Consider the following 27981-nt stretch of genomic DNA (forward strand, 5'->3'; position numbering starts at 1 on the left):
GCTGAGCTATCACTGACCTTGTTATTACTAAATTTTTCTACATAACATGGTCACGGAATTGCTTTTTGGTTGAAGGAACGCTGAAACACTTATATGGTCAGACTTTATAAGAACGCAATTTCCAGAGGAAAAGTCGGTTTCTGTCAAAATTAGGAACAGTTGGCAAAGGTCAGAGGTGCTGATAATTCTCTGACAGAACAACCTACATACAATGGCAGCTAATAGGCAAGTAACATAGTAACATAGTAAGTTGTGTTGAAAAGTAAGCTTTATTTAACAACTAGGCCCATTTTCCTTTAAGGAACAAGCGCAATGCCACAGGCAGAACAAATATTGCAGATCAGGATGACCAAGTTGTTATGGTGAGACCATGACGTCACCCTCGATAGCTATTGGACAGCGATGATTTCATGTTACATACGGGACACTGGCAAGAACCCCGCCCATAAAGCTTCGCACTGAAGAAAACAACATTCATTTTGCGTTCATCAACCCCACCCCCCTGATATTACTTATTCTCGCTTGCTATAGGTCAGCAAGCACGTCAACCATAAGAAAGCAGCCAATTCCATCACGGGAAGGTTCTGAGCGACACCTTGGCTTTAACATAAGGTTGGTGACGTCTTCAGCTGTAGTTTACGGTATCGCTTTTTCTCACGCAACGGGGTTTGCTGAACAATCAGCTTGAGAGTTGTCGTATGTGGCAAAAAACAATAGCCCGCAATTTTGAACGCATTCAATAAAACAAGGGAGAAGGTCCGAGGAACCTGTCAATCGGTTTAACCAATTGGAAGAGGGTACAGGTTTTGACGGACAACGCTTTCAGCCAATAGGAATCTGGCTTATCAGTCGCTCCCTCTGCACGTCGGCCAACGGGAGTAACGCGGCGGCGTTCTGTTTTCCCCACCCCCCACGTTGCAGTCGCCGCCGTGCTCGGTCGTTGGGAGTTTAGGAGGCCTCACGGTCGTTGCATTGGTGGCAACCGCGTCATGTAAAATCTGACTGGGACCTCTCAGCCCTCCTCCCGCCCCTGCTTGTCATGATGAGGCTGTAAATAGGGGGAAGGGTCGCCGCTGTCAGACTTCCGTTGTCTCGTAGGGATAAGGGCCCTGTCTTTCCTTTCACCTTCGGTTCGGGGCCCGAGAGATGCGTGTGGGCCTCGCTTACTTCACACAGTAGAAGGGGCGTTACAGAGAGCGGGTCAGGCCGTTAGGTAAGTGCCCTGAGGAGCTGTCCCGGCATCCTCTCCGTGTCACACAGCACATTGCCTGCCGGCTGCTCAGGCCTTGAGAGAACTCAATGGCTGCTGCATTGCCATTCCCAGCGGCCCATATTGTCATGGCAGTCTGGCAGGAACAGTTCCGGAAAAGCGCCCTATTCAACGCATATACTCTCAAACACTACATTTGTCTTTCCCTTTACTACTTGTGCACTGCTGGTTCTGACTGTTGAATAAGCAGAAGCCAACTGATAACAAAAAAAATCTGCAAGGCGTTATGATTAATGGCGTGTTGGCAACAGGACTGACTTATGCTACATTTCCTCAACATTCAGACCCAACAGTGAACCAAAGCTACTTCTAATTCCAATTAGACCCCTTATCTGGAAACCCAGTATCCAGAAAGCTCCAAATTATGGAAAGGCCATCTCCCACACACACCATTTAAATTAAATAATTCACATTTTTAAAAATGGTTTCCTTTTTCATTGTAATAATAAAACAGTACCTGTACTTGATCCCAACTAAGATATAATTACCCCTTATTGGGGGCAGAACAGCCCTATTGGGTTTATTTAATGGTTAAATGATTCCCTTTTCTCTGTAATAATAAAACAGTACCTGTACTTGATCCCAACTAAGATATAATTACCCCTTATTGGGGGCAGAACAGCCCTATTGGGTTTATTTAATGGTTAAATGATTCCCTTTTCTCTGTAATAATAAAACAGTACCTGTACTTGATCCCAACTAAGATATAATTACCCCTTATTGGGGGCAGAACAGCCCTATTGGGTTTATTTCATGGTTAAATGATTCCCTTTTCTCTGTAATAATAAAACAGTACCTGTACTTGATCCCAACTAAGATATAATTAATCCTATTGGGTTTAATTACTGTTTAAATAATGTCTTAGCAAACGTAGGTAGGAGATCCAAATTACAGAAAGACCCCTTGTCTGGAAAACCCCGAGCATCCTGGATAACCGGTCCCATACCTGTACTTAATAGACTTTAAAAAAAAAAAAATATATATATATATATATTGGATAGATACTTAAAATTGCATTTTCTTTATTTTTTTCTTTTGAGTCTATATCCACTATAAAAGTGCCACCCCTCCCCAGTGTCTTAGGTTTTCACATAAGGGAGAATGTGTATATATAGTGGGTCTAAACTTGTACTACAAGAGTCCCATGCATTGGGCCTAAATAGTGACTCTTTATTTGACTGCTTTCTTATCTACCCACAACTGATCTGAAGAACAAGGAAAGTTGAAAAGTGAAAGTAGTTTGGAGTGCTTATTAGAGCATGAAATGTAATAGAACTGCATTCACACACTAGAATGTACCCAATTAAAAACATAGCCCTCTGCTCATTTAACTCACAACGGTTAAAGTTATATTGGCTAACTAAACAGATGTCAGCAGTAACATGCAGGTCATTTGAGGCCGAGGTCACACAAACAACTCAATGTAATGGTTACTGTAGTTTTTTTTTAATGTTGCTATCGCTAAGCACTTTGGTAAGACTCGTTGAATAGACTTTTTGCACCAAATCCCGTATGCAGCTTATCAAGTCTGTGTTGTAGCTGGTACTTGAATACATTGATTGGCTGCTGGTTAGTTTTAGCCACTTTAGTGTTGCATGCATACAGGTGGAAATACAATTAGAACAGGTGCATATATCACCACAAAAGTAAAGTTCTGTTACTACTCATGATTGCCTCCTATTTTCAATGGAACTCCTTTACAGGTGAATGGATATGCTGCTTTTGGTCCTTCTACCCTTGCTACTGTTTCAAGTAAATTAATGGAAGCATTGCTTTACGCTTAAAAGAATAATGAAGTAAAAAGGTTTGAGTTGTGCTGGTCGGTCAAATTAGATGAAAGTCTGTAGTGTGAGCTTGGCCCAACAGTTATAACTTTTTCATTGATTTTGCCTGAGGTGGTGAGACAGTACACATGTAATTACTTGACTAATAAATTGCAACTGTTTGACCTTAGTGTTCATGTTGTCAAGCAGTATGCAACTAAGTCTACTATGTTTACCTGTTAGGGTTATGGCAACTGAGCATTTTGACTGCTGCTGCCATCACTTTGGCATCTTAGAGCCGCACTTCTTCCTATCCCTACAGCACGTGCTTTAACTTGCACATTTCTCTGTGGGAAGTGGTGACCGTTATAGAGGGATGTTTTGATAGCTGCTGTTTTTAGCCTAATGGCTTGTACAGTTGATACCCTATGGGCCTTAGGGCTGGCCATATTTTACTTTATGTAGGGCCCATTAAAAGACCATGAAATTCACTAGGGGGGGTGCCAATGTGTTAAGAACCCCTAGTAAATATAATTGCTAACCTTAGACCCAGGGATATTGCCCCTGTTTGCTGAAAAGTAAACCAGCCCAGGGTTCTATTGTCATGCTGCCATCATTTCCTGATGCCCTAGATATCCTCTGCATTGTTTTGGTATGTTTGAGCAGTTGAGTAAAAATTGAGACTTCTAAGGTCTAATCTGTACTTTACTGTGCATGTACGTTGTCTAGGACGCAGAAAAGTATCACTGGGGCATCGACAGCGTAGGAGGAATAGTACCCCAGGCCAGTGAGCTTTTTAAGCGAACAGGCGTGTGGGCCCAGAGTAGAAGGTCCCAAGTGTATACGCTTGTCCTTTTAAAGGAAAACTGTACCCTAGTACAGCAAACTGGAATTTATATCCGTAAATATTGCCCTTTTAACTCCTTTCCCTTCATCCACCATTTAGTGTTGGGCTGTGTGCTCCCTCAGAGATCAGCTGACAGGAAATAAAGCAGCTCTAACTGGAACAGGAAGTAGTGTGGGAGTAAAAGACAGAACTCTGTCCATTCATTGGCTGATGGGGCCTAGCATGTATGTGTGCCTTGACTTGTTTGTGTGCACTGTGAATCCTATGATCTCAGGAGGCGGCTCTTAAAATGGCAATTTTCTATTTAGGATTACCCAATATTTTAGTATAGAAACCAACATTGTTTGGAGTTATAGTTTCCTTTAAGATAGATAAAGAAGAACATCTTAATCTCTATAAACATGGCATGCTGTGCATTTATTAGCCATAATGTGTTTTCTTTTTCACTTGCACACAGGTAATGTTATAAAATGCTGCATAATCTGCACTTTACAAAGGATAAAGCTAAATGTTGGGAAACCAGGCCATAAGTTTTCCTAAACAAGCAGTTCATGCTAGAGAGTAAACTTCCCCAGGCCGTAGCTTTGGGCAGGCTGCCTGACCTTATTTTTACATGTACTTTTAGACTGTGGTTTTCTGGAATGTGTGTGTAGTGGGCATACAAAGTGGTTTCAATAAATATTGGGGTTATAAATCATTCTGCCCCCAAGCAAAATTACATTGATAGTTGTGGGCAGGTCTCATTGGATTTTCCCAGGAAATTTGAATATTATTCCGTGATCCTCTAATTAAATCTCAGACTCAATGTAAATCAACATAGACGTGAGGGCTCATTTACTTACATACAGTGGTGCTCGAAAGCCTTTAAAATTGTCTATATTTTTCTATTAATGTGACTTAAAACATCATCTGATTTTCAAACAAGTCCTAAAAGTAGATAAAGAAAACCTAGTTAAACAAATGAAACAAAAATTTGTATATTTGGTTATGTATTTATTGAAAAAATGATCCAATAACGTGTAGCTCTCAGTATTTGATATGAACCCCTTGTGCAGCAATAACTGCAACTACACGCTTGGGTAACTGTTAATCAGTCCTGCACATTGACTCCAATGCCCATGCCTCCAGCCTCCATACAGAGCAGCTTCAGCTCTTGGATGTTGGTGGGTTTCCTCACATGAACTGCTCACTTAAGGTCTTTCCACAACATTTCATTTGGATTAAGGTCAGGACTTTGACTTGGCCATTCCGGAACATTCAATTTATTCTTCTTTGACCATTCTTTGGTAGAACGACCTGTGTGTTTTAGGATCATTGCCTTGCTGCATGACCCAGTGTCTCTTGAGATTCAGTTCATGGACAGATGTCTTGACATTTCCTTTAGAATTCCCTGGTGCAGTGCAGAATTCATTGTTCCATCAATGACTGCAAGCCGTCCAGACCCAGATGCAGCAGAACAGGTCCAAACCAGACTCCCACCACGATGTTTCCCAGATGGGATAAGGTTCTTATCCTGGAATTCAGCGTTTTTCCTTCTCCAAATGTAATGCTCCTCATTTAAGCCAAAAAGTTCTATTTTTTGTTGTTTAACTAGGTAACTTTAAAACATGTTTGAAAATCAGATGATATCTTAGGTCACATTCATATAAAAAATATGGAAAATTTTAAAGGTTCACAAAGTTTTGAGAACCACTGTAGGTGTCAAACTAAACAGGTGCCATAACAATTGCACTTGTGGTTTTAGTTTCTAATTTATCTTTCTTTTTATATGGCACCAACATTGTGCAGAGTTTAACAGATTTAACGACATAATTCACATCAGTCCCTCCCAGTGGAGCTTTAGTCTATGCTCTTTACTAGTGATTTGCGGGCCTTTCCAAAAACCTGCAGGACCAGGTGCATCTGGGACGACCCAAGATTTGTGGGTCACAGGCATGTTTTGGCTGAGCTCTTCCTTTATTCCTGCCCCCACCCAGCACATCACTAGTCCCTACCACTTTCTACAATAAGGAACCAGTTAACCTGCCTTGTCATTAGTGGCAACTGCACTTGTGCAGACTAACATCTATATTCATTAATCAGCCCCATAAATTCCTCTGCGGCTGTTCAGAGTCTTGTCTTGATAACTGTGGTGCTGTGTAATAGAAGAAGGGAGGAGTTGAATGGCTGCTAGCCTAAAGTAGTGGGGTGGAATTAGTGCATAAATGTTTGTGGTAAAAATTGGGGTATTTCTTCAGTTTTAATGTGTTTAGATTTGTTGTGTTAACACATAGGTAGGAGTTTATATAAAGGGATTTACTGCTGGCGTCCTATGCTGGAAATCTGTATCAATCCATCAGGAGAATGTCACCTTTTGACCAAGGCATAGTGTTTTTATCCAGGTCATGGAACTCCGAGGTGACTTCTAATATCCTCAAGTTTTACAACAGGGGGTACATTATTAAAATACAGTGAAACCTTAATTTTACATCCCCTGATTTTAAGTTTTCCTGCATTTTACACCATTGTTTTGTGGTCCCATTACTATATAACACATAATAAAATGCCCTGATTTTACATTTTCCTGGGTTTTGCGCCATTTTTTTCCAGTCCCCTGAGAAACTTAAAATGGGGGTTCTACTGTATACAAGTTTCGTGAGTCGTGACTAATTACATCACTAAGCACTGATAACTGATGACATCACTAAGTACCATTTATAAGGATATAATTTACAGGATATTCATGGCTCTTCTGTATTATAAAGCAATATGCTGGGGACTTTCTCCTGAAAATGTCATTATCCCTTTAAGTACAACATATTGGGTGTGGCTTTATTTAGGCCAGAGATGTCTGTGGGTGTCAGAGCTGATGGAAGTCACTGCAATAACACTTACTTCAATTACATTTTGTCACATGCAGGTTATAGTCAGTTTCAAGGGCAATTGAAATGATTTTACAATAGCGGGGACCAAATTTTAAATCTCCCTCTGTACCAAAATCTAAGTATCTAATCCAAGATCTTATTGTTAATTGTTTGAGTGCTGCTGTTGACAAACAAGGATGTTTAAACTTCAGAAAGTGAAGAAAAATTAGGAAATGTTATCAAAGGACCCAACAGGTTGCCACTGGCATCTACACTTGTGCAATTTAACACCTATGCTCAAAAATCTGTTTTAAAGGAAAAACTATAACCCCAGAATGAATACTTAACCAACAGTTTATATTATGTTACGTGACCTATTAAAGAATCTCGCCAAACTGGAATATCTATCTATATCTATCTATATCTATATCTATCTATATATCAGTAAATATATATATATATCAGTAAATATTGCCCTTTTACATCCTTTCCCTTGAGCCGCCATTTAGTGATGGGCTGTGTGCTCCCTCAGAGATCAGCTGACAGGAAATAAAGCAGCTCTAACTGGAACAGGAAGTAGTGTGGGAGCAAAAGACAGAACGCTGTCCATTCATTGGCTGATGAATGTATGTGTGCCTTGACTTGTTTGTGTGCACTGTGAATCCTATGATCCCAGGGGGCGGCCCTTAATTCTTAAAATGGCAGTTATTATTTAGAATTACCCAATAGCACATACTACTAAAAAAAAAAAAAAAAAAAAAAAAAATCAGATTTTTATGAAAATGGGTTGTTTAGACGAAGCAGGGTTATACATATGCTTGTTTATGCAATATATTTTTTATAGAGACCTACATTGTGGGTTTACTCAATGTGGTTTAATTCTCTAGGAAAATTTGTACTTAGGGACAGAGCGTATTAAAGAGCGCATTTAAAGGTCACCCAAAAAGGCATTGGGCTACATTTTTTTTTTTTTTTTAAATGAGTGTCCAGTTAATAAGTCTTAGTAAGTCTGCATATTTAGAATTTGGTTTAAGTTCCAAAATGATAACTTCTGTAAATTGGGGGCTGTTTGTGCTTGATTAATGCAGCAATATTCGCCAATCTATTATATCATAACTGGCTATTGGTAAGATTTATTATTTGGTATTGCAGATCATTAATATGATCGTAGCAGGGGATTTTACTCTGTGCTTTGTGATCTCTTTCCCCTGGCTCTATGGGTAAGGCCCTCTCTGTAGCCTTCTGCACTGATGTCATTGGTATTTTGAGTGTGCTGCTTAGAGAAGCTCCTTTTCTGGCAGTACTATCCTAGGCAGCATGCCTGTGCTCGGGATTGAAAGGGCTAAAGGAAAAAACACTTATGCAGTCTGTATCAGTAGTAGCATTGCTGCTCTAAATGGTGCCGTAATACCCCCTTGTTAAACACAAGTTCCATGGATTGTGCTTAGCATACTATTTGCTTATGGGAAAATATCTGAATTTTGTTATTTTTCTTATTTATTGCCAGTGGGAAAGCACTTGGAGAAGATTAATTTCCCACAATAAATCTACCCTACCGCAGGTAACTAATTTCATGTGCCAGAAAACTTAGACTCCAAAAAGGCTATAAATCAGGAAGCAATGGCTAGTAGTCAATCTAATCTGGGAGCACAGAAGGGGTGCAGGGTTTGAAGGCTACCATCCAGCAAGCTGTTATATATTGCAGATACTTCTTGACTGACATATGCATATTTTTCCATTTTTTTTTAAGCCCAACTCTCTTGCAGTGAATTATCTCAGTAATTTATTCTCTGCTGATTGTAAGCTCTATGGCAGGGGTCCCCAAACTTTTTACCCATGAGCCACATTCAAATGTAAAAAGACTTTGGGAGCAACACAAGCATGAAACATGTTCCTGTGGGTGCCAAATAAGGCTATTTGGTAGCCCCTATATGGACTGGCAGCCTGCAGGAGGTTCTGTTTGGCAGTACATCTGGTTTTTATGCAACCAAAACTTGCCCCAAGTCAAGAATTCAACAATAAGCACCTGCTTTAAGGACTCTGAGAGCAACATCCAAGGGGTTGGAGAGCAACATGTTGCCCCCGAGCCACTGGTTGGGGATCACTGCTCTATGGTTAGGAACCTCCTTACTAAGCACGTGGCACTTTAAACATCTACATTGTAAAATTGTACTTTGCTATGTATTATAGTAGCACTATATAAATAACATTTTCCACACCCCGGGCTAACTGAACATCTCAGACCCCATCATTGCTGCACACTATTGTGCTTTGTCACAGCCCCTGGGAGCACTAGAGGCTAAGTGGGGCCTGAAAGTTGCCTGTGGCACTTGCTTTTTGCCAGTAAATTTTAGTGCTACTGAATTACTACTGTTAAATTACCCTGGCAACTGCAACTCTTGGGATGTGAGCCTTTTCTCATTCGTTTATATGTAAGGTGAAGTAAAGCATAAACTTGTAATGCTGCATTTTATTTACTGCTTTACTGTATCAGGCCATAGTTTCTGCAGTGATAATTGATGCCTTTAGGGCAATGGTTCACAGGGAGATTTGTCGCCCACAGTAAATATGCGCTACCAAAGATGACAAATTTGCTGAAAATGCCAATCCTTTCTCTAACATTGGAAAAACAGCAAATAAATTACATTACGGCTATTAGGCTTAATTGCGGGAAAATGCAAAAGAAGGAACAGTAACGCCAAAAATGAAAGTGTTTTAAAGTAATTAAAATATAATGCACTGTTGCCCTGCTCTGGTACAGCTGGGGTGTTTGCTTCAGGAACACTGCTATAGTTTATATAAATAAGCTGCTGTGTAGCCCCGGGGGCAGCTATTCAAGTTTGAAAAAGGAGAAAAGGCACAGGTTACATAGCAGATAACAGATCTGTAGAATCTAATGGGGCTTTATCTGTTATCTGCTATGTAACCTGTGCCTTTTCTCCTTTTTTCTAGCTTAAATGGTTGCCCCCGGGGCTTACACAGCAGGGTTTTTAAATAAACTACAGTAGGGTTTCTGTAGCAAACTTTTTATAAACTGTCTTTACTATGTGATTTTTAGTTGTAATATTGCCCTCATTTATTTGCATCAGTGTATTCCCCCACAGGGCTTGCAGCTGACTTATGTAGCCCACTTACTGCACTAGAAGTTCATTGTGCAAACCACAAAAGAGGAACAGCAGCTGAAATAATTACCATTATGACTATTCAGATTTGCTTTACCCTTGGGAGCTCTCTTAAACAGCTGACGGACCTGCTGCATTTATATTAAAGAAGATCACAGTCCCAGATACTTAGTATGTCCCCCAATGCTAAAAGGCCTTTGCAGCTCACATTGATGTGTTGTATGCAGGTGTCTTCTATGCATGCCTGTGTGTGCAATCTCAGTGTGCCTCATTTAGCTAAGCAAATTGTGCTCTATTTGCCTGCATGTTTGCTTACAGGAGAACTAAAGAAAATATAAACAAACATTCTGTACTTTATTTATGAAACTCACTGCACCAGCCCATAGGTTCAGCACCCCCTATAACAGATACATAATGTCCACAGCAACTGCCAATCTAGGATCTGGTAAGGCGAGTGCTGTCCAAGTTATGTAGTGGGCCGGTTATTTCTCATATAGCATGTTTAAGGGGCAGATTATAGTGGTGATTCACCTTTAAGATAAATTTTAGCATGTTATAGAATGGCCAATTCTAAGCAACTTTTCGATTTTTGATTGTTTTTGAATTATTCGCCTTCTAACTCTTTGCAGCTTTCAAATAGGGGGCACTGACCCCGACATCCAAAAAACTTTGAGGCTACAGTTTTATTGTTACTTTATATTACTTGCTTTTCTATTCAGGTCCCTCTCCTTTTCATATATCGGTTTTTCATTCAAACTGGTAATTTGGATCCTAGCAACCAAATTGCTACTGAAACTGAAATAATTAAAAAACTACAAATAATAAAAAATGAAGACCAACTGCAAATTATCTCAAAATATTAGTCTCTACATCATATTTAAAGATAGCTCAAAGGTGGGCAACCCCCTTTTGAAATTGTTATACAGTGAAGTCCATAGAACCTTTGGAAAGTCTGGGGGCCATCAAAATGATTTAGGCCACATTTAGTCCGCTGGCCTCCAGTTGGACAGCCCTGGGTTAGGCCATCTTTTGTTTCAGTGGTACTGCTATCATTCAGGATAGCTCTGAGCAGTCATGGCAGCGGGTATAAATAAGCAGAGATAAATTGGATCACTATGTAGAGTAACCTATACCTGTGTGCAAAGATATTGGTGTAGAAATAGGTTGCAAACACATCCTAATTAGCAATGCAACAATAAAAATGTGTGCAAAACAAAAAAATAAATATTTTTCCTCTTTCTTTGCAGATTTAAAAACCTAAGATGGGGGCATTTTTGGACAAACCGAAAACAGAGAAACACAATGCACACGGTGCCGGAAATGGCTTGCGTTATGGACTCAGCAGCATGCAGGGCTGGAGAGTGGAGATGGAGGATGCGCACACAGCCGTGGTTGGGATCCCTCGTGGCTTGGATGATTGGTCGTTTTTTGCAGTTTACGATGGCCATGCAGGATCACGCGTTGCAAATTATTGCTCTTCCCACTTACTAGAGCACATCACAGACAATGAAGATTTCAGGGCAACAGAAACACCGGGATCCGCTCTGGAGCCAACAGTAGAAAATGTTAAAAGTGGCATTAGAACTGGGTTTTTAAAAATTGACGAGTACATGCGCAACTTTGCCGATTTAAGAAATGGAATGGATAGAAGTGGTTCTACCGCAGTAGCGGTCTTACTTTCACCCAGTCACGTGTATTTTATTAACTGCGGGGATTCTCGGGCTGTTTTGTATAGGAGCGGACAAGTTTGTTTTTCAACGCAGGATCACAAACCTTGCAACCCAAGGGAGAAGGAGAGAATTCAAAACGCCGGCGGCAGCGTCATGATACAGCGCGTCAATGGATCGCTGGCAGTTTCCCGTGCACTTGGAGACTATGATTACAAGTGCGTCGATGGCAAGGGCCCTACGGAGCAGCTTGTTTCACCTGAGCCTGAAGTATATGAAATCGTGAGAGCTGATGAAGATGAGTTTATCATTTTGGCTTGTGATGGCATTTGGGATGTCATGAGCAACGAGGAGCTTTGTGAATTTGTGAAATATAGGCTTGAGCTAACGGATGACCTTGAAAAAGTGTGCAATTCAGTAGTGGACACCTGTTTACATAAGGTAAGCAAAATACCACTTCGATGCATGTCCTTTACCTCCAGTTTACCTAATACCTATTGCATACAGGCAGTCCTCAACTAGTTCTTCATGGTTTTTGTTGGAAAAATGTAAGAGAAATGGCCTGTAAGCTGAAATTAGCCCATTTAAAGTGTGCAATGGGAATCAGACAAGGTTTAGTGATAGGAAAAAATGTACCTAGTTTACTATTTGACAATAAAATGATTACATCTAATTTTCACAAAAATACTTGTGTATATTTATCTATCGGAGATGGCACCTTGTTTTTTCAATTAACTATAAGCTTGCCATACACTGAACGTTCTGCACCTCGGATTGATCAAACGTTCGGCCCTCGGAATTATCGGATTAACCCTTATTGGATCATAATAATGGGATACGTCTGTATAATCCTTCTGTGCCACAACCGTATCAAAGAGCTGATGGATTATTATACCTGGCCAATAGACACCTGGCCAGTCTTCAGCCAGATATCGACTGGGCAGGCCCATCTAAGGGCCTTATACACAGGTCGATAAGCTGCTGATTGTCTGTTGGAAGCTTATATTGACTTGTGAATGGCCAACTTTAGAATAGCAGCCCAAGTGGTGTGTGTTGTGCAGTTCTGTACATAATTAGCTATACATACAGTGCTTTTCTTACAGTTTTTGAAATAGAAAATGAACTACACTCTGTTTAGAGTGTAATTTTTTGGGGTTTCATCATTTTTAATGGGGTAGTTCAGAATACTGCACCTTCCTATTTATATTATTTTGGGTCGTGTCAGTACTACACAGTGAAACAGTACCATACTTTTTAGTTCCAGCTCTTTTGACCCTCTCTCCTTTGCCTGCTGTTAAGTTACCAGCTTAAACTTAGTTAATGAAGCTGACAAGGCCAGCATATCGAGTGTGAGAGGATAGCTGTGGTATCCTGCTGTTATACCTGTGAATCTGGCACTGTTTTAATCAGTGATTATGCTGTAAAGTAAATCATTCTGCATACACAATGTCAATCTTGTAATGTCATTCAGGGACATGACAGTGCTGTCATATTTAGTTGACCAGTGTGTGCTAGGTGTTGGGACATAGTAAGCTCATTAGCTTAGGGTAGTACACAGCCTTCCTTTTATCATGCTAGATTCATTGCCTAGGTGCCTGCTGGAGATGAGGATAAGGAGGGTCAAATAGGGACAGGGCCTAAAGAGTCAGCTGCCAGGCTGGTGCATGCTTAGTCACCCCTCACAAAGATTTTTACATTTCTAAATGCATAGAAAGTCATTTTAATTTGTGTTTCTGGCCCTTTAATGTGACTGGTGTACAGTAGGTCACCCATTTTCTAAAACTACGCATCTCCAATTTGTTTTATGAAACTTATTTTATTACCATTATGTTTATTTTTTTTTTTTTTTTACAGGGAAGCCGTGATAACATGAGCATTGTTCTAGTTTGTTTTCCAAATGCCCCCAAGGTCTCTGAAGAGGCAATAAAGAAAGATGCTGATTTGGATAAACATTTAGAGTCCAGGGTTGAAGGTAAGTAGTTTGCTAAAATGTCACCCCTTTTAAGAGGTTATTACACTTTAAATTAATTTTTTTCATCATGTTAACAGTGATATTTTGAGCCCATATTCTGGGCCTTCGTTTTCTATTTTTTTTTGTAATTCTGCAGCTCTCCAGTTTGAAATCATTGGCTATATCTAGTTGGTCTAGTTCAGTGATCCCCAACCAGTGGTTCGTGAGCAACATGTTGCTCACTACCCCCTATTATGTTGCTCTCCTAGTGGCGTCTAAGAAGGTGCCCTTCTGCAGGCCAGCAGTCCACATGGGGCCACAAATAGCCAATCACAGCCGTTATTTGGCATCCCCAAAGCTCTCTCCTCATGCTTGTGTGACTCACTAACACACTTTACATCTGAATGTGGTTAACATGTAAAAAGGGTTGGGAAACCATGGGCTAGTTTATCCTAGCAACCAAGTTGTGATGTGAATGAAAGGCTTAAAGATGAATTGGAGAGGGTCTGAATAGAAAGATAAGCAAAAAAATGCAAAGCTCTTTCCAGCTTCTGAAAGCTGGGAAGAGGCACAACAGGAAAATAAACTCAAAAACTATATTGAAGAAAAGACAATTTGAAAAGTTGCTTAGAATAGGTCATTCAGTAACATACTGACAAAGAGGAACCGCCCCTTTAATAAGGGAAGTGGGGACTCCAGTTCTGCATTAACATTTGTCATGTTTCTCTGCTTCTAATACTGTATGTAAGAGATGTGAGAGATATTTCACTGCTCTGGATGGAGAGGATGGAAGCAATTTATAAGCTCTAGTTCTTTGGTCTGCATTTTATACTGAAAGTATAATTTGTATTCTAATGCAGTTATTGGTTATTGGGATTTCCATGCATATGAATAACAGATGGCATTGGGGAATCCAGTGGGGAAACCATGCTTAAAGTGATCCAGCTGCCTTGCTTCTGTCAATAAAGTCTAATTACAGTTATGGCATAATAATAATAATGGATGATAATCCATAAACCCATTATCCAGAAAGTCCATCTCCCATAGACTCCATTATAATCAAATGATTTAGAATTTTTACAAATTATTTCCTTTTTCTCTACAGTAATAACAGTACAGTTAAGATACAATTAATCCTTATTGGAGGAAAATCTTATTGAGTTTATTTAATGTTTCAATGATTTTTAGCTGATTTAAGGTATGGAGATTTTACAAATTACAGAAAGATCCCCAGGTCCCAAGCATTCTGGATAACAGGCCCCATACCTGTAGATGCCTTTGCATTAGGGGCACAGAGCAAAGTTGTGACAAGCAGGGACATTGTTTACATTTGTCCTCAGCCAATCAGAACTTTTTGTAAGATGTAGAGACATGACAGGATCTGCTGTGCAGTTTTGTGAGTGAGTGCCAGCTGGTTTATTTAATTGATAATTATGAGGTCCTGGTAAATGAGTAAAGTATTACTATCTCTTTAAAAGGCAGACAGTCTTTTTACTATTCATGCCCCCCCCCCCCCCCAAACATATACGCTAAGCTATAAAAATAACTGTATACATAACTGTATTTTGCTCTGATGCTGTCTCGTTCCCTGTTGAAACAGATGCTGTCTGCAGCAACCTAAACTCATTGCTAATGATAAATAGCAGTTACTGTGGGGTCCCTGCTTTTCCTCCTGTTCAGTAAGACAGGAGGATTTCTGAATAAGGAATCCAGAGCCCAGAAGCAGAAAAAGTGGGGGTTGCATTTAGTAGTAGTAATGCATAGGATGTTTTAAAAAGATGGGGGTCACATAGTTGAAGACCTTTTTGTGTGAGGTCGGGCAACTGGTCTGGTCACCTGCTTCTTGGTAAATCGGTTAAGTAACAGAGATCCTTAGAATTTGTTGCCCGGGCATTTAGTAGCTCTGGTGAATGACAAAACTGACTTTCTTCACTTTGCTTGCAGTTGCCTGGCCCCATATGTGAAATCTTTCTGCTAGATTTCCATAAATAGCAGAAGAAACTAAACTAAAGATCAGCACTACATAAATTCGTATCATGTATAAATCATGTTAAAGTTAATGGTCCATGTACAATACATTGTCTGCCTCCATGTGTATATAACTTGTTCCTTGTGTAAGCCTGACACAAATACTGTGTAACTAACAATGTTGGAAATGTCTTATTTAGAAATCATGACCAACGCTGGGGAGGAAGGAATGCCAGATCTTGCCCATGTAATGCGCATCTTAGCTGCAGAGAACGTCCCGCATTTACCGCCAGGTGGAGGCTTGGCAGCAAAGTAAGTAACCTTTATTTTACAGCAGTCATCCTTACAAAAGAGATGTTCATAGTGTGTGAGTTCGGATATAGACATCATCTTGTTCTGTCTGGGCTGGACACCATTTGGCCCAGCCGCACCTTATGATTAGCTGATTATGCATTGAGTAGAAAGCGAGGAATCCAGGCAACTATGGCACTGCTGTTTTATAAATCAAGAAATTAAGAATAAGTAAACTTTTTTTTTTTTTTTTTAAATCTCTAAAATAACATACCTTCCTCCCTGCATTCAGATTTTTGTTTTTCTATAACGAGTAGCTGAACAGCAGCTCTTCTAGTGACTTCCGTGTCTAGCATGATGCTCCACCCTTCTTGCTTTCTGAACACCAGAGAGATTCCTACTGCTCGTGCCTGATTGTTTTTAATTGGAGCAGAGGCAGTGAGCATGCCCAGCATACCTCTCTGAGGCCTTCATAGATGGAGAGTGCAAAATGGGGCAGAGCTTCACACTAGGTAACAGTCAGTAGAAGATGTCGTTCAGCTGCTTGTAATAGAGAAACAAAAGCAAGTCTTTATGCAGGGAGAAAGGTACTTTGTCCTTCTTAGAAGCTGATGCTGTTAAATTAGGGTAATAAAACATGGGTAATTCTAAGTGTTTTGTAGCCTGAACTATTTTCCAGCTTGTTGGGTTGGGGACAGAAAGCTTGAAATCTCTTTTCTGTTCAGTCCTATGGGAGTTTCCTACACCCAGTAATATATTTTCACTTGATAATCGCCTAACCTGCTAGTGCCCTGCTTGGTGTGACTCTGAAAGGAATCGATGAGTGTACCTGTGTGTTAGGGCTCTTATAGACTAGAAGGGTAAGTATGGAAAAGGCAGGGGGTATTGCTAATAAAAGTTGTCAACAGCAATAAGACTTACTGTTCAGTTAGTTATTGATGTGGGTTGAACTCTGGGTCTAACTGTGGGAGAATATTAGAAAAATAGTTTTAGGCCAAGAATTAATCTTTTTTTTTTTCTTTTCAGACGCAGTGTTATTGAAGAGGTATATAATAGGTTGAATCCACACAGAGAGAGCGATGGGGTAAGTTGTGATGTTAGGCCCTACCCTTCTAATAGATATGCAGAGTTTGTTCCCAGTGCTTGGTGTTTGCCAGTGCATATTTATTTCATCACTTTTATTATTTGGTTATGGTTTTTTTTGTACTTGCACTATTAAATATTCTAAATATTAAAGGGGCATTGTCACGTATAGCTGTTGTGCAACCTTTTGTCATGAGCTTCTTTGTCATTTTGGTTGCACCAGGAACATTTTTAGGGGAAGTACAATTAGTTCAACATCCTATGACCATTAAAAGTAGTAAGTTTTATGATATTTTATGCAACATCTATAAATGGTTGGCTGGTAATTACTATAAACTGTTCTAATTTATTCTAAGAAGTGCTGGCTATTTGCAGAAGTAGGTTAATGAAGTCAATTTGCTTTGTTGCGTTTGTAACCTTGGTTTTTTTTTCTGCAATATTTCTTTAGAATGTGTAGAATTTTTTTTTGTCTTGCCTACTGACACTGGGGTCTTGAATCTTAAATAAGGACCCCACTGGAACAGAGGAAAATTCAACGCATGGGAAGTTGGTGGAAGCTCTCAGGGAACTGAGAATTAATCATAGGGGGAACTACCGTCAACTCCTGGAGGAGATGCTGTGTAGTTACAGGCTAGTTAAAGTTCAGGGTGAAGAATCCACATCTGGACCTTCAGTATCGTCCTCTTCCTCCAGTAAACCTGTGGATGACCCAATTACTCGAAGTAACCCAGAAATGGAGTAACATCTTTCACTTGATTTGATGTGCAGTCTGCATGATTTTTTTTTCTTTTTCAACTTTTACCCAATCCTGTTTTATCTATTGATCCACTAGGTATCAGATGCTGTGCTTCTTACCCAGCACCCCACCTCCACCAAACTAAGAGGCATTTTTTAATTACTTTGCACTCTCTTTTTGTAAAAAAAAATTGCCCCCAAACGGAAATTTACCACTCAAAACAGTTTTTTAACCAGAAACACTGTTTATATACAGCATGGAGACAAATCTTCCAAGACTGTAAAAAAATTTTTTATTTGTTTTTAGATAAATGTGTGAATGCCCATAACATTGTAAATCATGGGCCCTTACAACCTAGCTTTAGAAGGTTTGCTGATAATGTTACCAGAAAGGACAATTCTATGGACCGACAGAACTGCGGGTTTCTTATCTCTGCCATCGTTTGTCTTGACATCTGAAAACATGTAAACGGCTTTACAAAAATGGTCTTTTAAAAGTTGGTTTCTTTTGAGTCCAGCCTTGTGGATTACTTAAAAAACATATTTTCCACATACTAAGCTACCCATATTAGCTGGCTACAAATTTTCATTTCTGAGATGAGCCAGTTAATGTCTGGTTGGATGCGCTGTATATAAATGTATACCTCTAGTGTTAGCCAAGTTATATTTCACACCTATTGCTAATTTAAGGAATGCTACGGTATTTAACAAAATTTAGGTACAAAATGTGTTTGTTGACTTCAAGGTTCTTCACATATATGTGAATGTTTTGTATAGTATATAGCTGTCATTAAGTTTCACCTATACAATCAATAAAGGTGTTAAGAATACTTAATGCATAGTTCTGGTATTAAATACCTCTAAAACTGCAGCTGTTAATTCCTGTTCGGATAAAGTAGCTTACCACGCCTGGCATTTTGGCCTGCAGTCACTTCAGTGTTGATGGTGAATGTTCCCTTGTGTGCAACCTGTGGCAGCGGTAAGGAAGCTGCCTCTTTGTTCAGAGTTGGGAGAACTGATGGCCAGGAAAGCCCTTCCCCAAAACACTAGAAAAAGGCAGATTTCAGCGTGGAGTCTTAAATCCAGGTCTGCTACGTATCTAAGGCTATGTAAAGCCTGCGGCACACGGTATTTTAACCCTCACGGTCCTTAGGTGGTTGAAATGCCAGTGTCATAGCCCAAGAGGCCCCATTATCATTATAAACCAAAAATATCTCATGCAATTTTACTTGATATATACACCCAATCATGTGTAAATTAGAATTTGCCATTTATAACAGGTGCTATTCTTCATTTGTGGTGCTGTCACAAAATAAGCAGCTAATAACCCACCATCCACCATGAATCCCCACAGTTGACATAAAATTATATGGGTTTTCACCTTTGAATTAGAACTAGAAGTATGATGTAGACAGTGATACTGAGACAATTTGAAGTTGGTTTAATTGTTTTATTATTTAGCTTTTTGTTTCACAGCTCTTCAGTTTGGAATTTTAGCAGCCATCTAGTTGCTAGGGCCTTCTTTACGTTAGCAACCAGACAGTGGTTTGAATAAGAGAATAGAATTTGAATAGGTAGGAGAATAAACAGAATGATGAGGAATAAGGAATAACAATAATAAAATGGTAATGTCTCAGAACAGTAGGTTTTTGGTTGCATGGGTCAGTTCAGTGACCACCATTTTAAAGCTGGAAAGATGTAGAAGAGGCATTTGAAAATAAATAATGAAGACCAATCAGTACATGGGGGGAGGATTAAGTAAATGACTGGTAAACTGTAGAGTCAGTCACTTCTATCCTTCAGGTTATTTAGCAGCTAAGTAGAGTTCATTTTGGGCATTAGAGGGCATTCAGTTAAGGGAAAGTCTATTGTGAAAATAAAAAGAGGGTGATGCATAGACTTCAGTAGTGACACCCCTTCCATTTTAAGCAGAGGCATCCGTTTTGGGGACGGGGGGGGGGGTCTTCATTTGTGGTATCATTGGCTACCCCAGTTTCTAATGAAAGTTTAGACTTGTATATGAGAATTTGTTTGTTGCTCCTCCATTTTCTGGCAAAGGAAACATGCATGAAACCAGCCCTGTAAGGCCAATGCCTAATGGCATACACAGTGTTTCGATTTGCTGCTACTGCCCACTAATGGTTTTGCATTCACATTAGTAGAAAGTGCTTCAATCTGGGGCAAGTGGTGGGCTTTTGTTGTATGTTGCATGCATGTGCCATGGCCCTTAGTACAGGTATGGAACCTGTTATCCATACCTGGGGGTCTTCCCTTACTTTGGGGCACCATGCTTTAAGTCTTTAAAAAAAAAAAAAATCATTTTTATATTTTATTTAAACCAATAGGATTATGTTGCCACCCAAAAGGGTTTATTGTATCTTAGTTGGGATCAAGTACGATGGGAGACGGCCTTCCTGTAATTTGGAGCTTTCAGGTTAATGGGTATCCGGATAACTGATCCCAAACCTGTATTGGGGCAGAGTGAGTGCTAAGGAATATGGCAACCATGTTCTATCACAAAGCAAGGCAGCTGGCAGTGCCAAACCTCACATCTGTTTGGGGGAACCTGTCCGTAGTAAGGATGCCAGGATCCCTTTAAAGGATTGTGAGGTGACTTCTTCATTTATAGTACTAACTAGCCTTAGGTCAGTACATTATTTGTATTGTCAGAACAAGCATATGAAAGCACTGGTGCTGTCCAACTGCTCATACATAGTGGCCCAGTTACTAACTACCTTACATATGTCATGGCCAGATTATAATACAGCGATCGTCATCCTAAGAGCTCAGTTGCCCTTGTGGGCAGTCTGGGGGTACACACTGCCCCCCAGCACACCTCCATTTGGACAGCCGTAGTCTCTGGGTTTCTGAGTGCAGCTCACTGAAATACAGAAGGGAGAATAGGCAGCACTTTCAAGATGCCCCAGGTTTGCGACCTGATTGATCTTAATGCCCCCCCCCACACACACACACCACATCAAAATCATCACTTTTATTATTGCCAGGTCTGTCATCACCCTTAGTTGTGCCCACTTATCCGAACTAATATATACACACACAGATGGCTGGAACTTTGCAGACATAAAGCTAATTTTTTTTTTTTGTTATGCTTATGCTTTATGTTACTGGTGCAAATAACAAATGGTGTTCACTAGAAGAAAATAAATTACTCTTAAATCCTAAGTCAGTAGCTATAGAAGTTATTCCTTGTAACTAGTCCCCTTGTGCTCTCTGTGCTATTCTGTAGGTCAGAGCTGCTTGGAATCTCCCATATAAATGCTGGTATTCTTGCAAGCAGGCTTTCTTAACCAACATGCTTTGTATTTTCGTGTCTTTCATTTTTCTCTTTTTGCATACATTCTTTTTGTGGAGATTTATTTTAATGCATTGTAGATGGAATGCCATTTTACATTGTGTAATTTTTGCTGTTTTTGTGTTTTGCTGTGATATAAGCTGTGAATGTGTCTCTTTTGAACTCGGTTGCTTTACCAGACTTTAGTTTCTGAAGATGTTGGGCTGTTGTATTAAGTTGTATTTGTTTAATAAATACTTCTGTGGTTAAAATCCTAAACACTGCTAACTACATTTTTCCTTATTGCTAGGCAGAGGAGGTATCATTTTATATTTGGGGCCTCTTGCCTTATTGTTAAAGGAGAAGGAAAGGCATTTTGGCATTTTACGGCCAATAGACTAGCCACATTAGTGCCACCTAGAACACTATGCAGAAAGCTTTACCATACCTGAGTAAGGGCTGTCACAGACGGGGAGATTAGTTGCCGTGCAACAAATCTCCCTTGTCGCGGGCGACTAATCTCCCATAAATGCCATCCCACTGGCTAGAATGTAAATCACCGGTGGGATGGCATACGCAGCGATTTACCGAAGTCGCTGAAGTTGTCTTGAGAGAAAACTTCCGCCACTTTACATTCTAGCCGGTGGGATGGCATTTCGGGGAGATTAGTCCCCCACGACAAGGGAGATTTGTTGCACGGCGGCTAATCTCCCCTTCTGTCACAGCCCTAAAGAGCTCTAGAAGCTCCCTCCGTTTAAGATAGCAGCTGCCATTTTAGCTTGGTCTCAGTAGCTTCCCACATTGATATGGGAGGGGGAGCAGGAGAGAGCGCAGACTCGGGCCCAGGAAATTAAAGATTTTTCTGAGAGGAAGTCTGATACTGAAGAACATGTTTACAAAAAAGGAGACCAGGCTTGTTCTTCTCTTACATGAATGATAAAGCAAGGCATCCCAAACCCCTAAACAAGGAGCCATTAAAGGCCTGGATGAATAATGCATTTTATTTAAACTAGGAATGTTACATTTGGGTTGCTGAAGCTTCATGCTGGAAATTGTTCCCATTTGCAGCAGGGCCATGAGTTTGACACCCCTTATTTTAGAAGAAACTATTGGTAAAATTTAAGGCACTCTTATAAAAAAAAAAATGTAATTAATAATTCTGTGTATGTCATTGTTAAACATTAGAATGTCTGAATATATATTTACAAAAAAAGTCCGCTTCCAGTTAGCCACTTAAACTTATTTCATTGATACTTTGGTTCTGTGGTGGAACTAGATCAAGAGCAAATATTAAACATGTCACATTGAGATAGGAGCAACAGTTTTCCTTCAGCGTGGCAGTGGGTCTAAGCTAACTTTATTTAGGGTAAAATGAGTAACGCCAATAAGTGAAAGTGCTAGTAATTAATACTCTACTGTTGCCCTGCACTGGTATAGTTGTGTGGTTGCAACAGAAAGACTACTTTAGTTTATATAAACACACTCCTGTGTAGCTATGGCAGCCATTCCTGCACTGGTATAGTTGTGTGGTTGCTACAGAGACTACTTTAGCTTATATAAACACACTCCTGTGTAGCTATGGCAGCTATTCAAGCTGGAAAAAAAGAGGAAAGACACATGTTATATAAGATAACATAAGCTCTGTAGAATACAATGGTGTTTTACAGAGTTTTTCTACTATGTAACCAGTGCCATTATGCCCTATTTCAATTTGAATTGCTACCTCGTGGCTACACAGTTTTATTTATATAAACTATAATAGGGTTTCTTAGGCAAACCCACAATTTTAACCAGTGCACGGCAAATGTACATTTATCTTTCAATTTTGCTACTTTTTTGATGTTTCTCTTTTAATCTGTTATGCCTAGTTTGTCAAAGGCGAAAGAACAAAAGCCCGAAAACCATTTAGTTATGTAAATAATGTATCTGGTTTGTTAGGTTGGCGCTACAGCAGCTCTGTTACAGAATAGATATTATGTATTTACTGCAGGGAGGTACCATGGAGCCATTGGCTCCCCTCACTGAGCCGCCATATTGCTTAAGTGCAAATGCCGACCGTTGCTATTGTACATCTGGAGTGAGAATACCATTCAGGCTGTGGGCAACGCCACATTCTAACAACTGCTTTGTCTCCTCTTGAACACATTTTACCTTATTTGCTTTCTTTGTTTGTGTTAAATATGGCTTGTTGTCCCCCCCTCCTTTATATATTAAAATGTTTTAGCACTTATTATGGGAATGATGATATGCAGGAACAATTAAAACTGGTAAACTGTTCTTGTGTTTTTGTTTTTTTTTTTGTTTGTTTTTCTTTTCTGTAGGGTTCTGGCGATCTAGAAGACCCCTGGTAGCCTTACAAAATCTCCCAATATGTTTTTGGTCTGGAAAAAAAAAAAATTTGGGAAAAAAAAACTTTAATCACATTTCTCTTCAAACTGAGGGGAGATTTCTGTTGGAGCGTCAGCTGTGTACAAAATGGGCAAAAAAAAAAAAAATTCAAAATAAAAAGAGAAATGATTAGTATTTTGCACCGTTTGTTCGGTTTGTTTTATAATCTTGCCACTCTTAGCAGTATTCTCGCCAGCCTCAGGATTCTGGTCACTCGTGCAGCAACATTGCTCCGTAACACTTAAAACTTGGAGGACCTTGCAGCGTGCAGACTCCTTTGGGTGCTGCTTAGGAAGACGTCCGACCCCTCCTGCGGTTTTTTTTTTTTTAGGTGTACTGAGGTGCATGCCGTTGTCCCGGAACGGTACAGTGCTTTCCAACTAAACTCCTCCACGTGTGCATGTTCTAACACTTCATTTTACGAGACATTACGTTTTTATATGGTTTGGACTGTCCCGCATTTATTTTTTTTTCAATTGGAATCCATTTTTCTCCCCGCCCCTGACCATTGCCCCCTCCCCCTTACCAATTGTAACGGCATTAAAGACCGGAATTCGGTTTGCAACATATCATTACCGTTTCAGAGAGACTCTGTACTTTCAATTTATGGTTAATCGTTACTTGATTTTGACATCCATTAATTGCTGCAGGCTTTTATTTTCATTTTTTTTAAAGCTAAAACAAGCTTTTTATAATGTAAATTGTGACATTTCCCCCCCCCCCCCTGTTCCCAGCCCACCCAGTGGATTTCTAGTTTTGATTAATTTACTTGTAAAATGTTAGCTTTGTGTAACGTGGGTATCAATTTTAATTGTTTGCTCAACTTCTCACTTTGAAATGACTATATATACTATTAAAAAAAATCTATTTTAAATCTTAGAAAATACAGAGATATTTTCATGGGTTCAGTGAGTTTTTTTTTTTTTTCCTTTTTTTTCATTTTCTAAGCAATGGGCATGGTACAGAGTGTCATAAGGTACTTGAAGACCATCTAATTCTATTTTTGCAATAACCTTTGTTTTATTTTTTATTTTTAATGGATCCCTTTTGATTAGTGCATGTAAAGAAACTGTTTTATGCTAAAAAAAAAAAAACAAAAAAAAAAATGGAGAAATAGAATTATTTATAGAGAACAATATCGGAGGGGCAACAAGGAATGTAAATGTTTTTTTCTGAATGATTTACATGCTGTGGGATGCCTTGTGACAATTCTTCTGCTGTTTCTAATCTTTCAGCCAGAAAGTTATTACCCTTTGTGTGTAGTTTGAGCTGATGACAGTCTTCAGCTATGTTTTGTGTGAATTAAACAACAACAAAAAAATTCATGGTATTTTTCTGTAACCCTTTTCTTGCTGGATCTGTAGGGATGCTCACATTCTTGTACCCAATCATTTGTGGGTTTTTTTTTTCCTTTTTTTTTTTTTTTTTGTGGGGGTTGGGGGAGTTAAATCAAAGAATTCTTGGCTACCATATGTCATTATTTATTCACTAGATTTTAGATTTGTAACTTAAAATGTTATGATGCTGCAAAATGTTGACAATAGGCATTGATCATTAGAGCTTATGTTTGTTTTTTAGGGTTTTATTTTTTTGTTTTAGGGGGGGTGGGGGACACACAAAATGGATTGGTCAGTGTCTGCTCTGGTCCAAACCTGTACTGATACTTTTCCCAGTATGATATTGTGATGTTTCATTAAATACAGTGAACATAACCAACTTGTTACCTTCAATAAAGGATTCCTAAACAATGTGTTCTCTATTATTATTTTTAGATTTCATTGCGATTCTGAATGGTTAATTTACTACACATTTCTTTGGGAATGGAGAGACGAAAACTGTTTTTTTGTTACCAGTGTGTGGGGATTTAAGAAAACAGTAATGCAAAGAAATGAAAGTGTCATTAAAATATATAATGTACTGTTGCCCCAATGTTTTTTTTTTTTTACCAAAGCAGAAACAGTCTCTGCAATTCCCATCAGTTAGAGTGACAGGGGCACTTTGACACTTCTTGGTTCAGTAAATTTGGCCCAAAGAGCAGTGAGGTTACACATTAATGATATTAGCATAGTAAAGGAAAAATTGCAAAAGTATTCAGAAGAGCAATTTCACATGGAGGTAGACCCAGGCATCACGCTGCATTTCTTTTCTCCCCCCCCCCCCCCTTTTTTATTTACATTTAATTTGATTTTTGCAATTTAACATAAATTTTGAAAATTACATTTTGGGAATGGAAGGAGAGAATAGAAAGGAGATGAGAAGGAGCAAGGAGAGGTTGGATAGTAAATGCTTTTAAGGGGTGAGCTAAATCCTAAGAAAGTCGGTATAAATGTTTTAATGTTTAACTGCACAATAGTTAGGAGAATCTCCGAAAAAACATATGGGGTACAGGTGTGCATTCCCCTGGCCTACAGCTTGAGGAGGATCTTACTGTGAATGAAACAGGCACTCAAGGGGTCCCACACAAAAGCATATATGAATTAACAGCAGGCTCTATGTAGGATATTACATCCTAAAGGTCTCTGGTCGATTCTCGCTGCCGATATGGGTCCCTTAGACCGATTCGGCAGCTAATCGGCCCGTGTATGGGCAATACTGATGGGCCTGCCCGACCGATATCTGAAATCGGCCAGATCTCGATCGAATCTAGTTGGATCGGAGACTGCATCGGCTCGTTGATCGGCTCTTTTCCTATACCAGTCATTATAATTTGACCGTTTGGCGCCATGGCCAAAGGATCAAATTAGCCTGGATTCTCCCAATATCGCCCACCTGTAGACATTGCCAAGCGAGTGGATCTAAAGGTGTATGGGCACCTTTACGCGCTTCATGCATGAGGCACTTAATCATAGGCCTATGATCCATTATTCTGCTGTAAAGTAACAAAGTGTAAATATAAGGAAACTCCCCAAGCACCTGAATATTCACCACAGTCAGTGTTTCCAATGGATTCAGCCTTAAACCACGATTTCAACAGAACCCTCAAAGCGTTTTTTAATTCTTATGATACAACCAGAGAAACTAGAACACCCTTTCCTGCTGTCAGTTGCTCTTTGCTGTGTTGAATGGGACATACGGTATGCGACTGCACCCTGTCAGTAAGTATCATTTGGCACGGTTAGAAGGCAGACTTTGCTTGGAATGTGCCGGGGAGGACAGCAGGGATCAGAATGCTTAGCTGGGCAAATGGTATTGCTGGACTTGCTTGTCTCACAAAAGGGAATGCCCCTGTTACACATGTGTGTACACACACAGTCAATTAAACGTTTCTTCCATTGCAAGTAAATGTTATTTATGTAGCTATATAAATCAACTGGTGTTAACAGTATTTTATAACATACATTGTATTATCCCTTTATACAGTGCTGGCATGTTATGTTATCGTTTCCGAGATTGTTTATTCACATCGATCCTTGGCCCAGTGGAGCTTAAAATAAAACTAAACCCCCAGAATGAATTCTTAACCAACAGTTTATATTATATTAAGTGACCTATTAAAGAATCTCGCTCCCTCAGAGCACTGAGAATCCTATGATCCCAGGGGGCGGCCCTTAATTCTTAAAATGGCAGTTTTGTATTTAGGATTGCCCAATGGCACATACTACTAAAAAAAGTATATTTTTATGAAAATGGTTTATTTAGATGAAGCAGGGTTTTACATATGAGCTGTTTATGCAATGTATATTTATAGAGACCTACATTGTTTGGGTTTATTAAGCTAAATAGGCAGTGGTTGTAACCAAAGGGCCCAAGTGTTAGCTACTAAACTACTGTGCTGGCACTGTTTAATCCTGGAGGCTATTGAGCTGCAATTTTTTAGAAAAGGTGCCCTGCTGGGGTAATGATTTGTTTGAAGCAAAGGGCAAACTATATGGACTCTTGCCCTCTTAATTGAACGACCATGCAGCAAACAGACTTTATATAAGCCTTATGATAAATTCAGGTGTCATAAGTGGCCGTTTATAAGTCAGGCATTTTGACATGGTTTACATGTGTATATATATATATTTTTTTTTTTTTTTCGAGTAGGAGTAGTTCACCTTAAAATTAACTTTTAGAGTGACGTAGAAAGCATTATATTATTAAACAACTTGCAATTAGTCTTCATTACTGTTTCAACTGCAGTCTGGTGTTTAGGGATTTATTATCCTGGCGACACCACAGCAGTTCAGAAGTTGGAATAAGATAAACAAGTGAGGGCCTGCCAAGAAAAATAGCCAGTAAAATGGAACCTTCTCAGTCTGTTTCTTGGTTGCTGGGGTCAGTGACCCTGGTAGCGTTTTCTGTTGCAGGTGGAAAAAGGTTGAATAAGATCACTAATAATTCAAGTGCCATAAGAATTAATCATGTAGAGCAGTCAAAACATTGTTTAAAACAGGCCCATTTACAGCCTAATATTTAATCTAAAGGTGAACTTCCCCTTTAAGTAGCTGTAATGTGATGTTTAATGATGAAACCGTTTCAATTGTAACCAAGCTTGCTCTTTCCATTGTGTCTCTGAATCAGGGTTTCTGTTTCTACTTGTGCTTAGTCTGAGGGAAGCCACAGAATTCCACCGCAGGGATGCCGAGTTCCAGTGGGATGCAAAGTGTATTGTAAAGGCTACAGATTCACAGGAAAGCTAATAAATTACCTGCTGGCTCAATACTGACCCCTGTGTGGGAAAGCTTCTTTAACTGTTGCTGCAATTACCTTTTATACTGGTTTAACCATATGGCTGATGGCACATACCGGCCTATTGAAAAGCACTTTAACTCTCCCACA

The 27981-nt window shown here is 39.5% G+C and overlaps 1 protein-coding gene across 6 annotated transcripts; it reads left to right on the plus strand.

Moving 5' to 3' along the window:
- The first annotated feature begins 481 nt into the window (after positions 1–481).
- ppm1b (protein phosphatase, Mg2+/Mn2+ dependent 1B) lies at positions 482–27868 on the plus strand. 6 transcript variants are annotated; one of them, XM_018093856.2, is made up of 7 exons: positions 643–1213; positions 8231–8284; positions 11093–11953; positions 13367–13484; positions 15632–15743; positions 16749–16806; positions 17314–21111. In XM_018093856.2, exons 3-7 carry the CDS (start codon positions 11108–11110, stop codon positions 17545–17547), a joined length of 1368 nt encoding a protein of 455 aa, XP_017949345.1. In that variant the 5' UTR covers positions 643–1213; positions 8231–8284; positions 11093–11107; the 3' UTR covers positions 17548–21111.
- The last annotated feature ends 113 nt before the right edge of the window (positions 27869–27981 follow it).

This window comes from Xenopus tropicalis, chromosome 5 (assembly GCF_000004195.4).
Source record: "Xenopus tropicalis strain Nigerian chromosome 5, UCB_Xtro_10.0, whole genome shotgun sequence".
Taxonomy (NCBI): Eukaryota; Metazoa; Chordata; class Amphibia; order Anura; family Pipidae; genus Xenopus; species Xenopus tropicalis.

What these genes read in the sequence shown, in the direction of transcription:
- ppm1b (XM_012962919.3), top strand. Translation starts at nt 11,108, where the DNA reads ATGGGGGCATTTTTGGACAAACCGAAAACAGAGAAACACAATGCACAC. An exon ending in TTTAGAGTCCAGGGTTGAAG is followed by an intron (nt 13,485 to 15,631) that starts GTAAGTAGTTTG and finishes TGTCTTATTTAG; the next exon opens with AAATCATGACCAACGCTGGG. An exon ending in GGTGGAGGCTTGGCAGCAAA is followed by an intron (nt 15,744 to 16,748) that starts GTAAGTAACCTT and finishes TTTTCTTTTCAG; the next exon opens with ACGCAGTGTTATTGAAGAGG.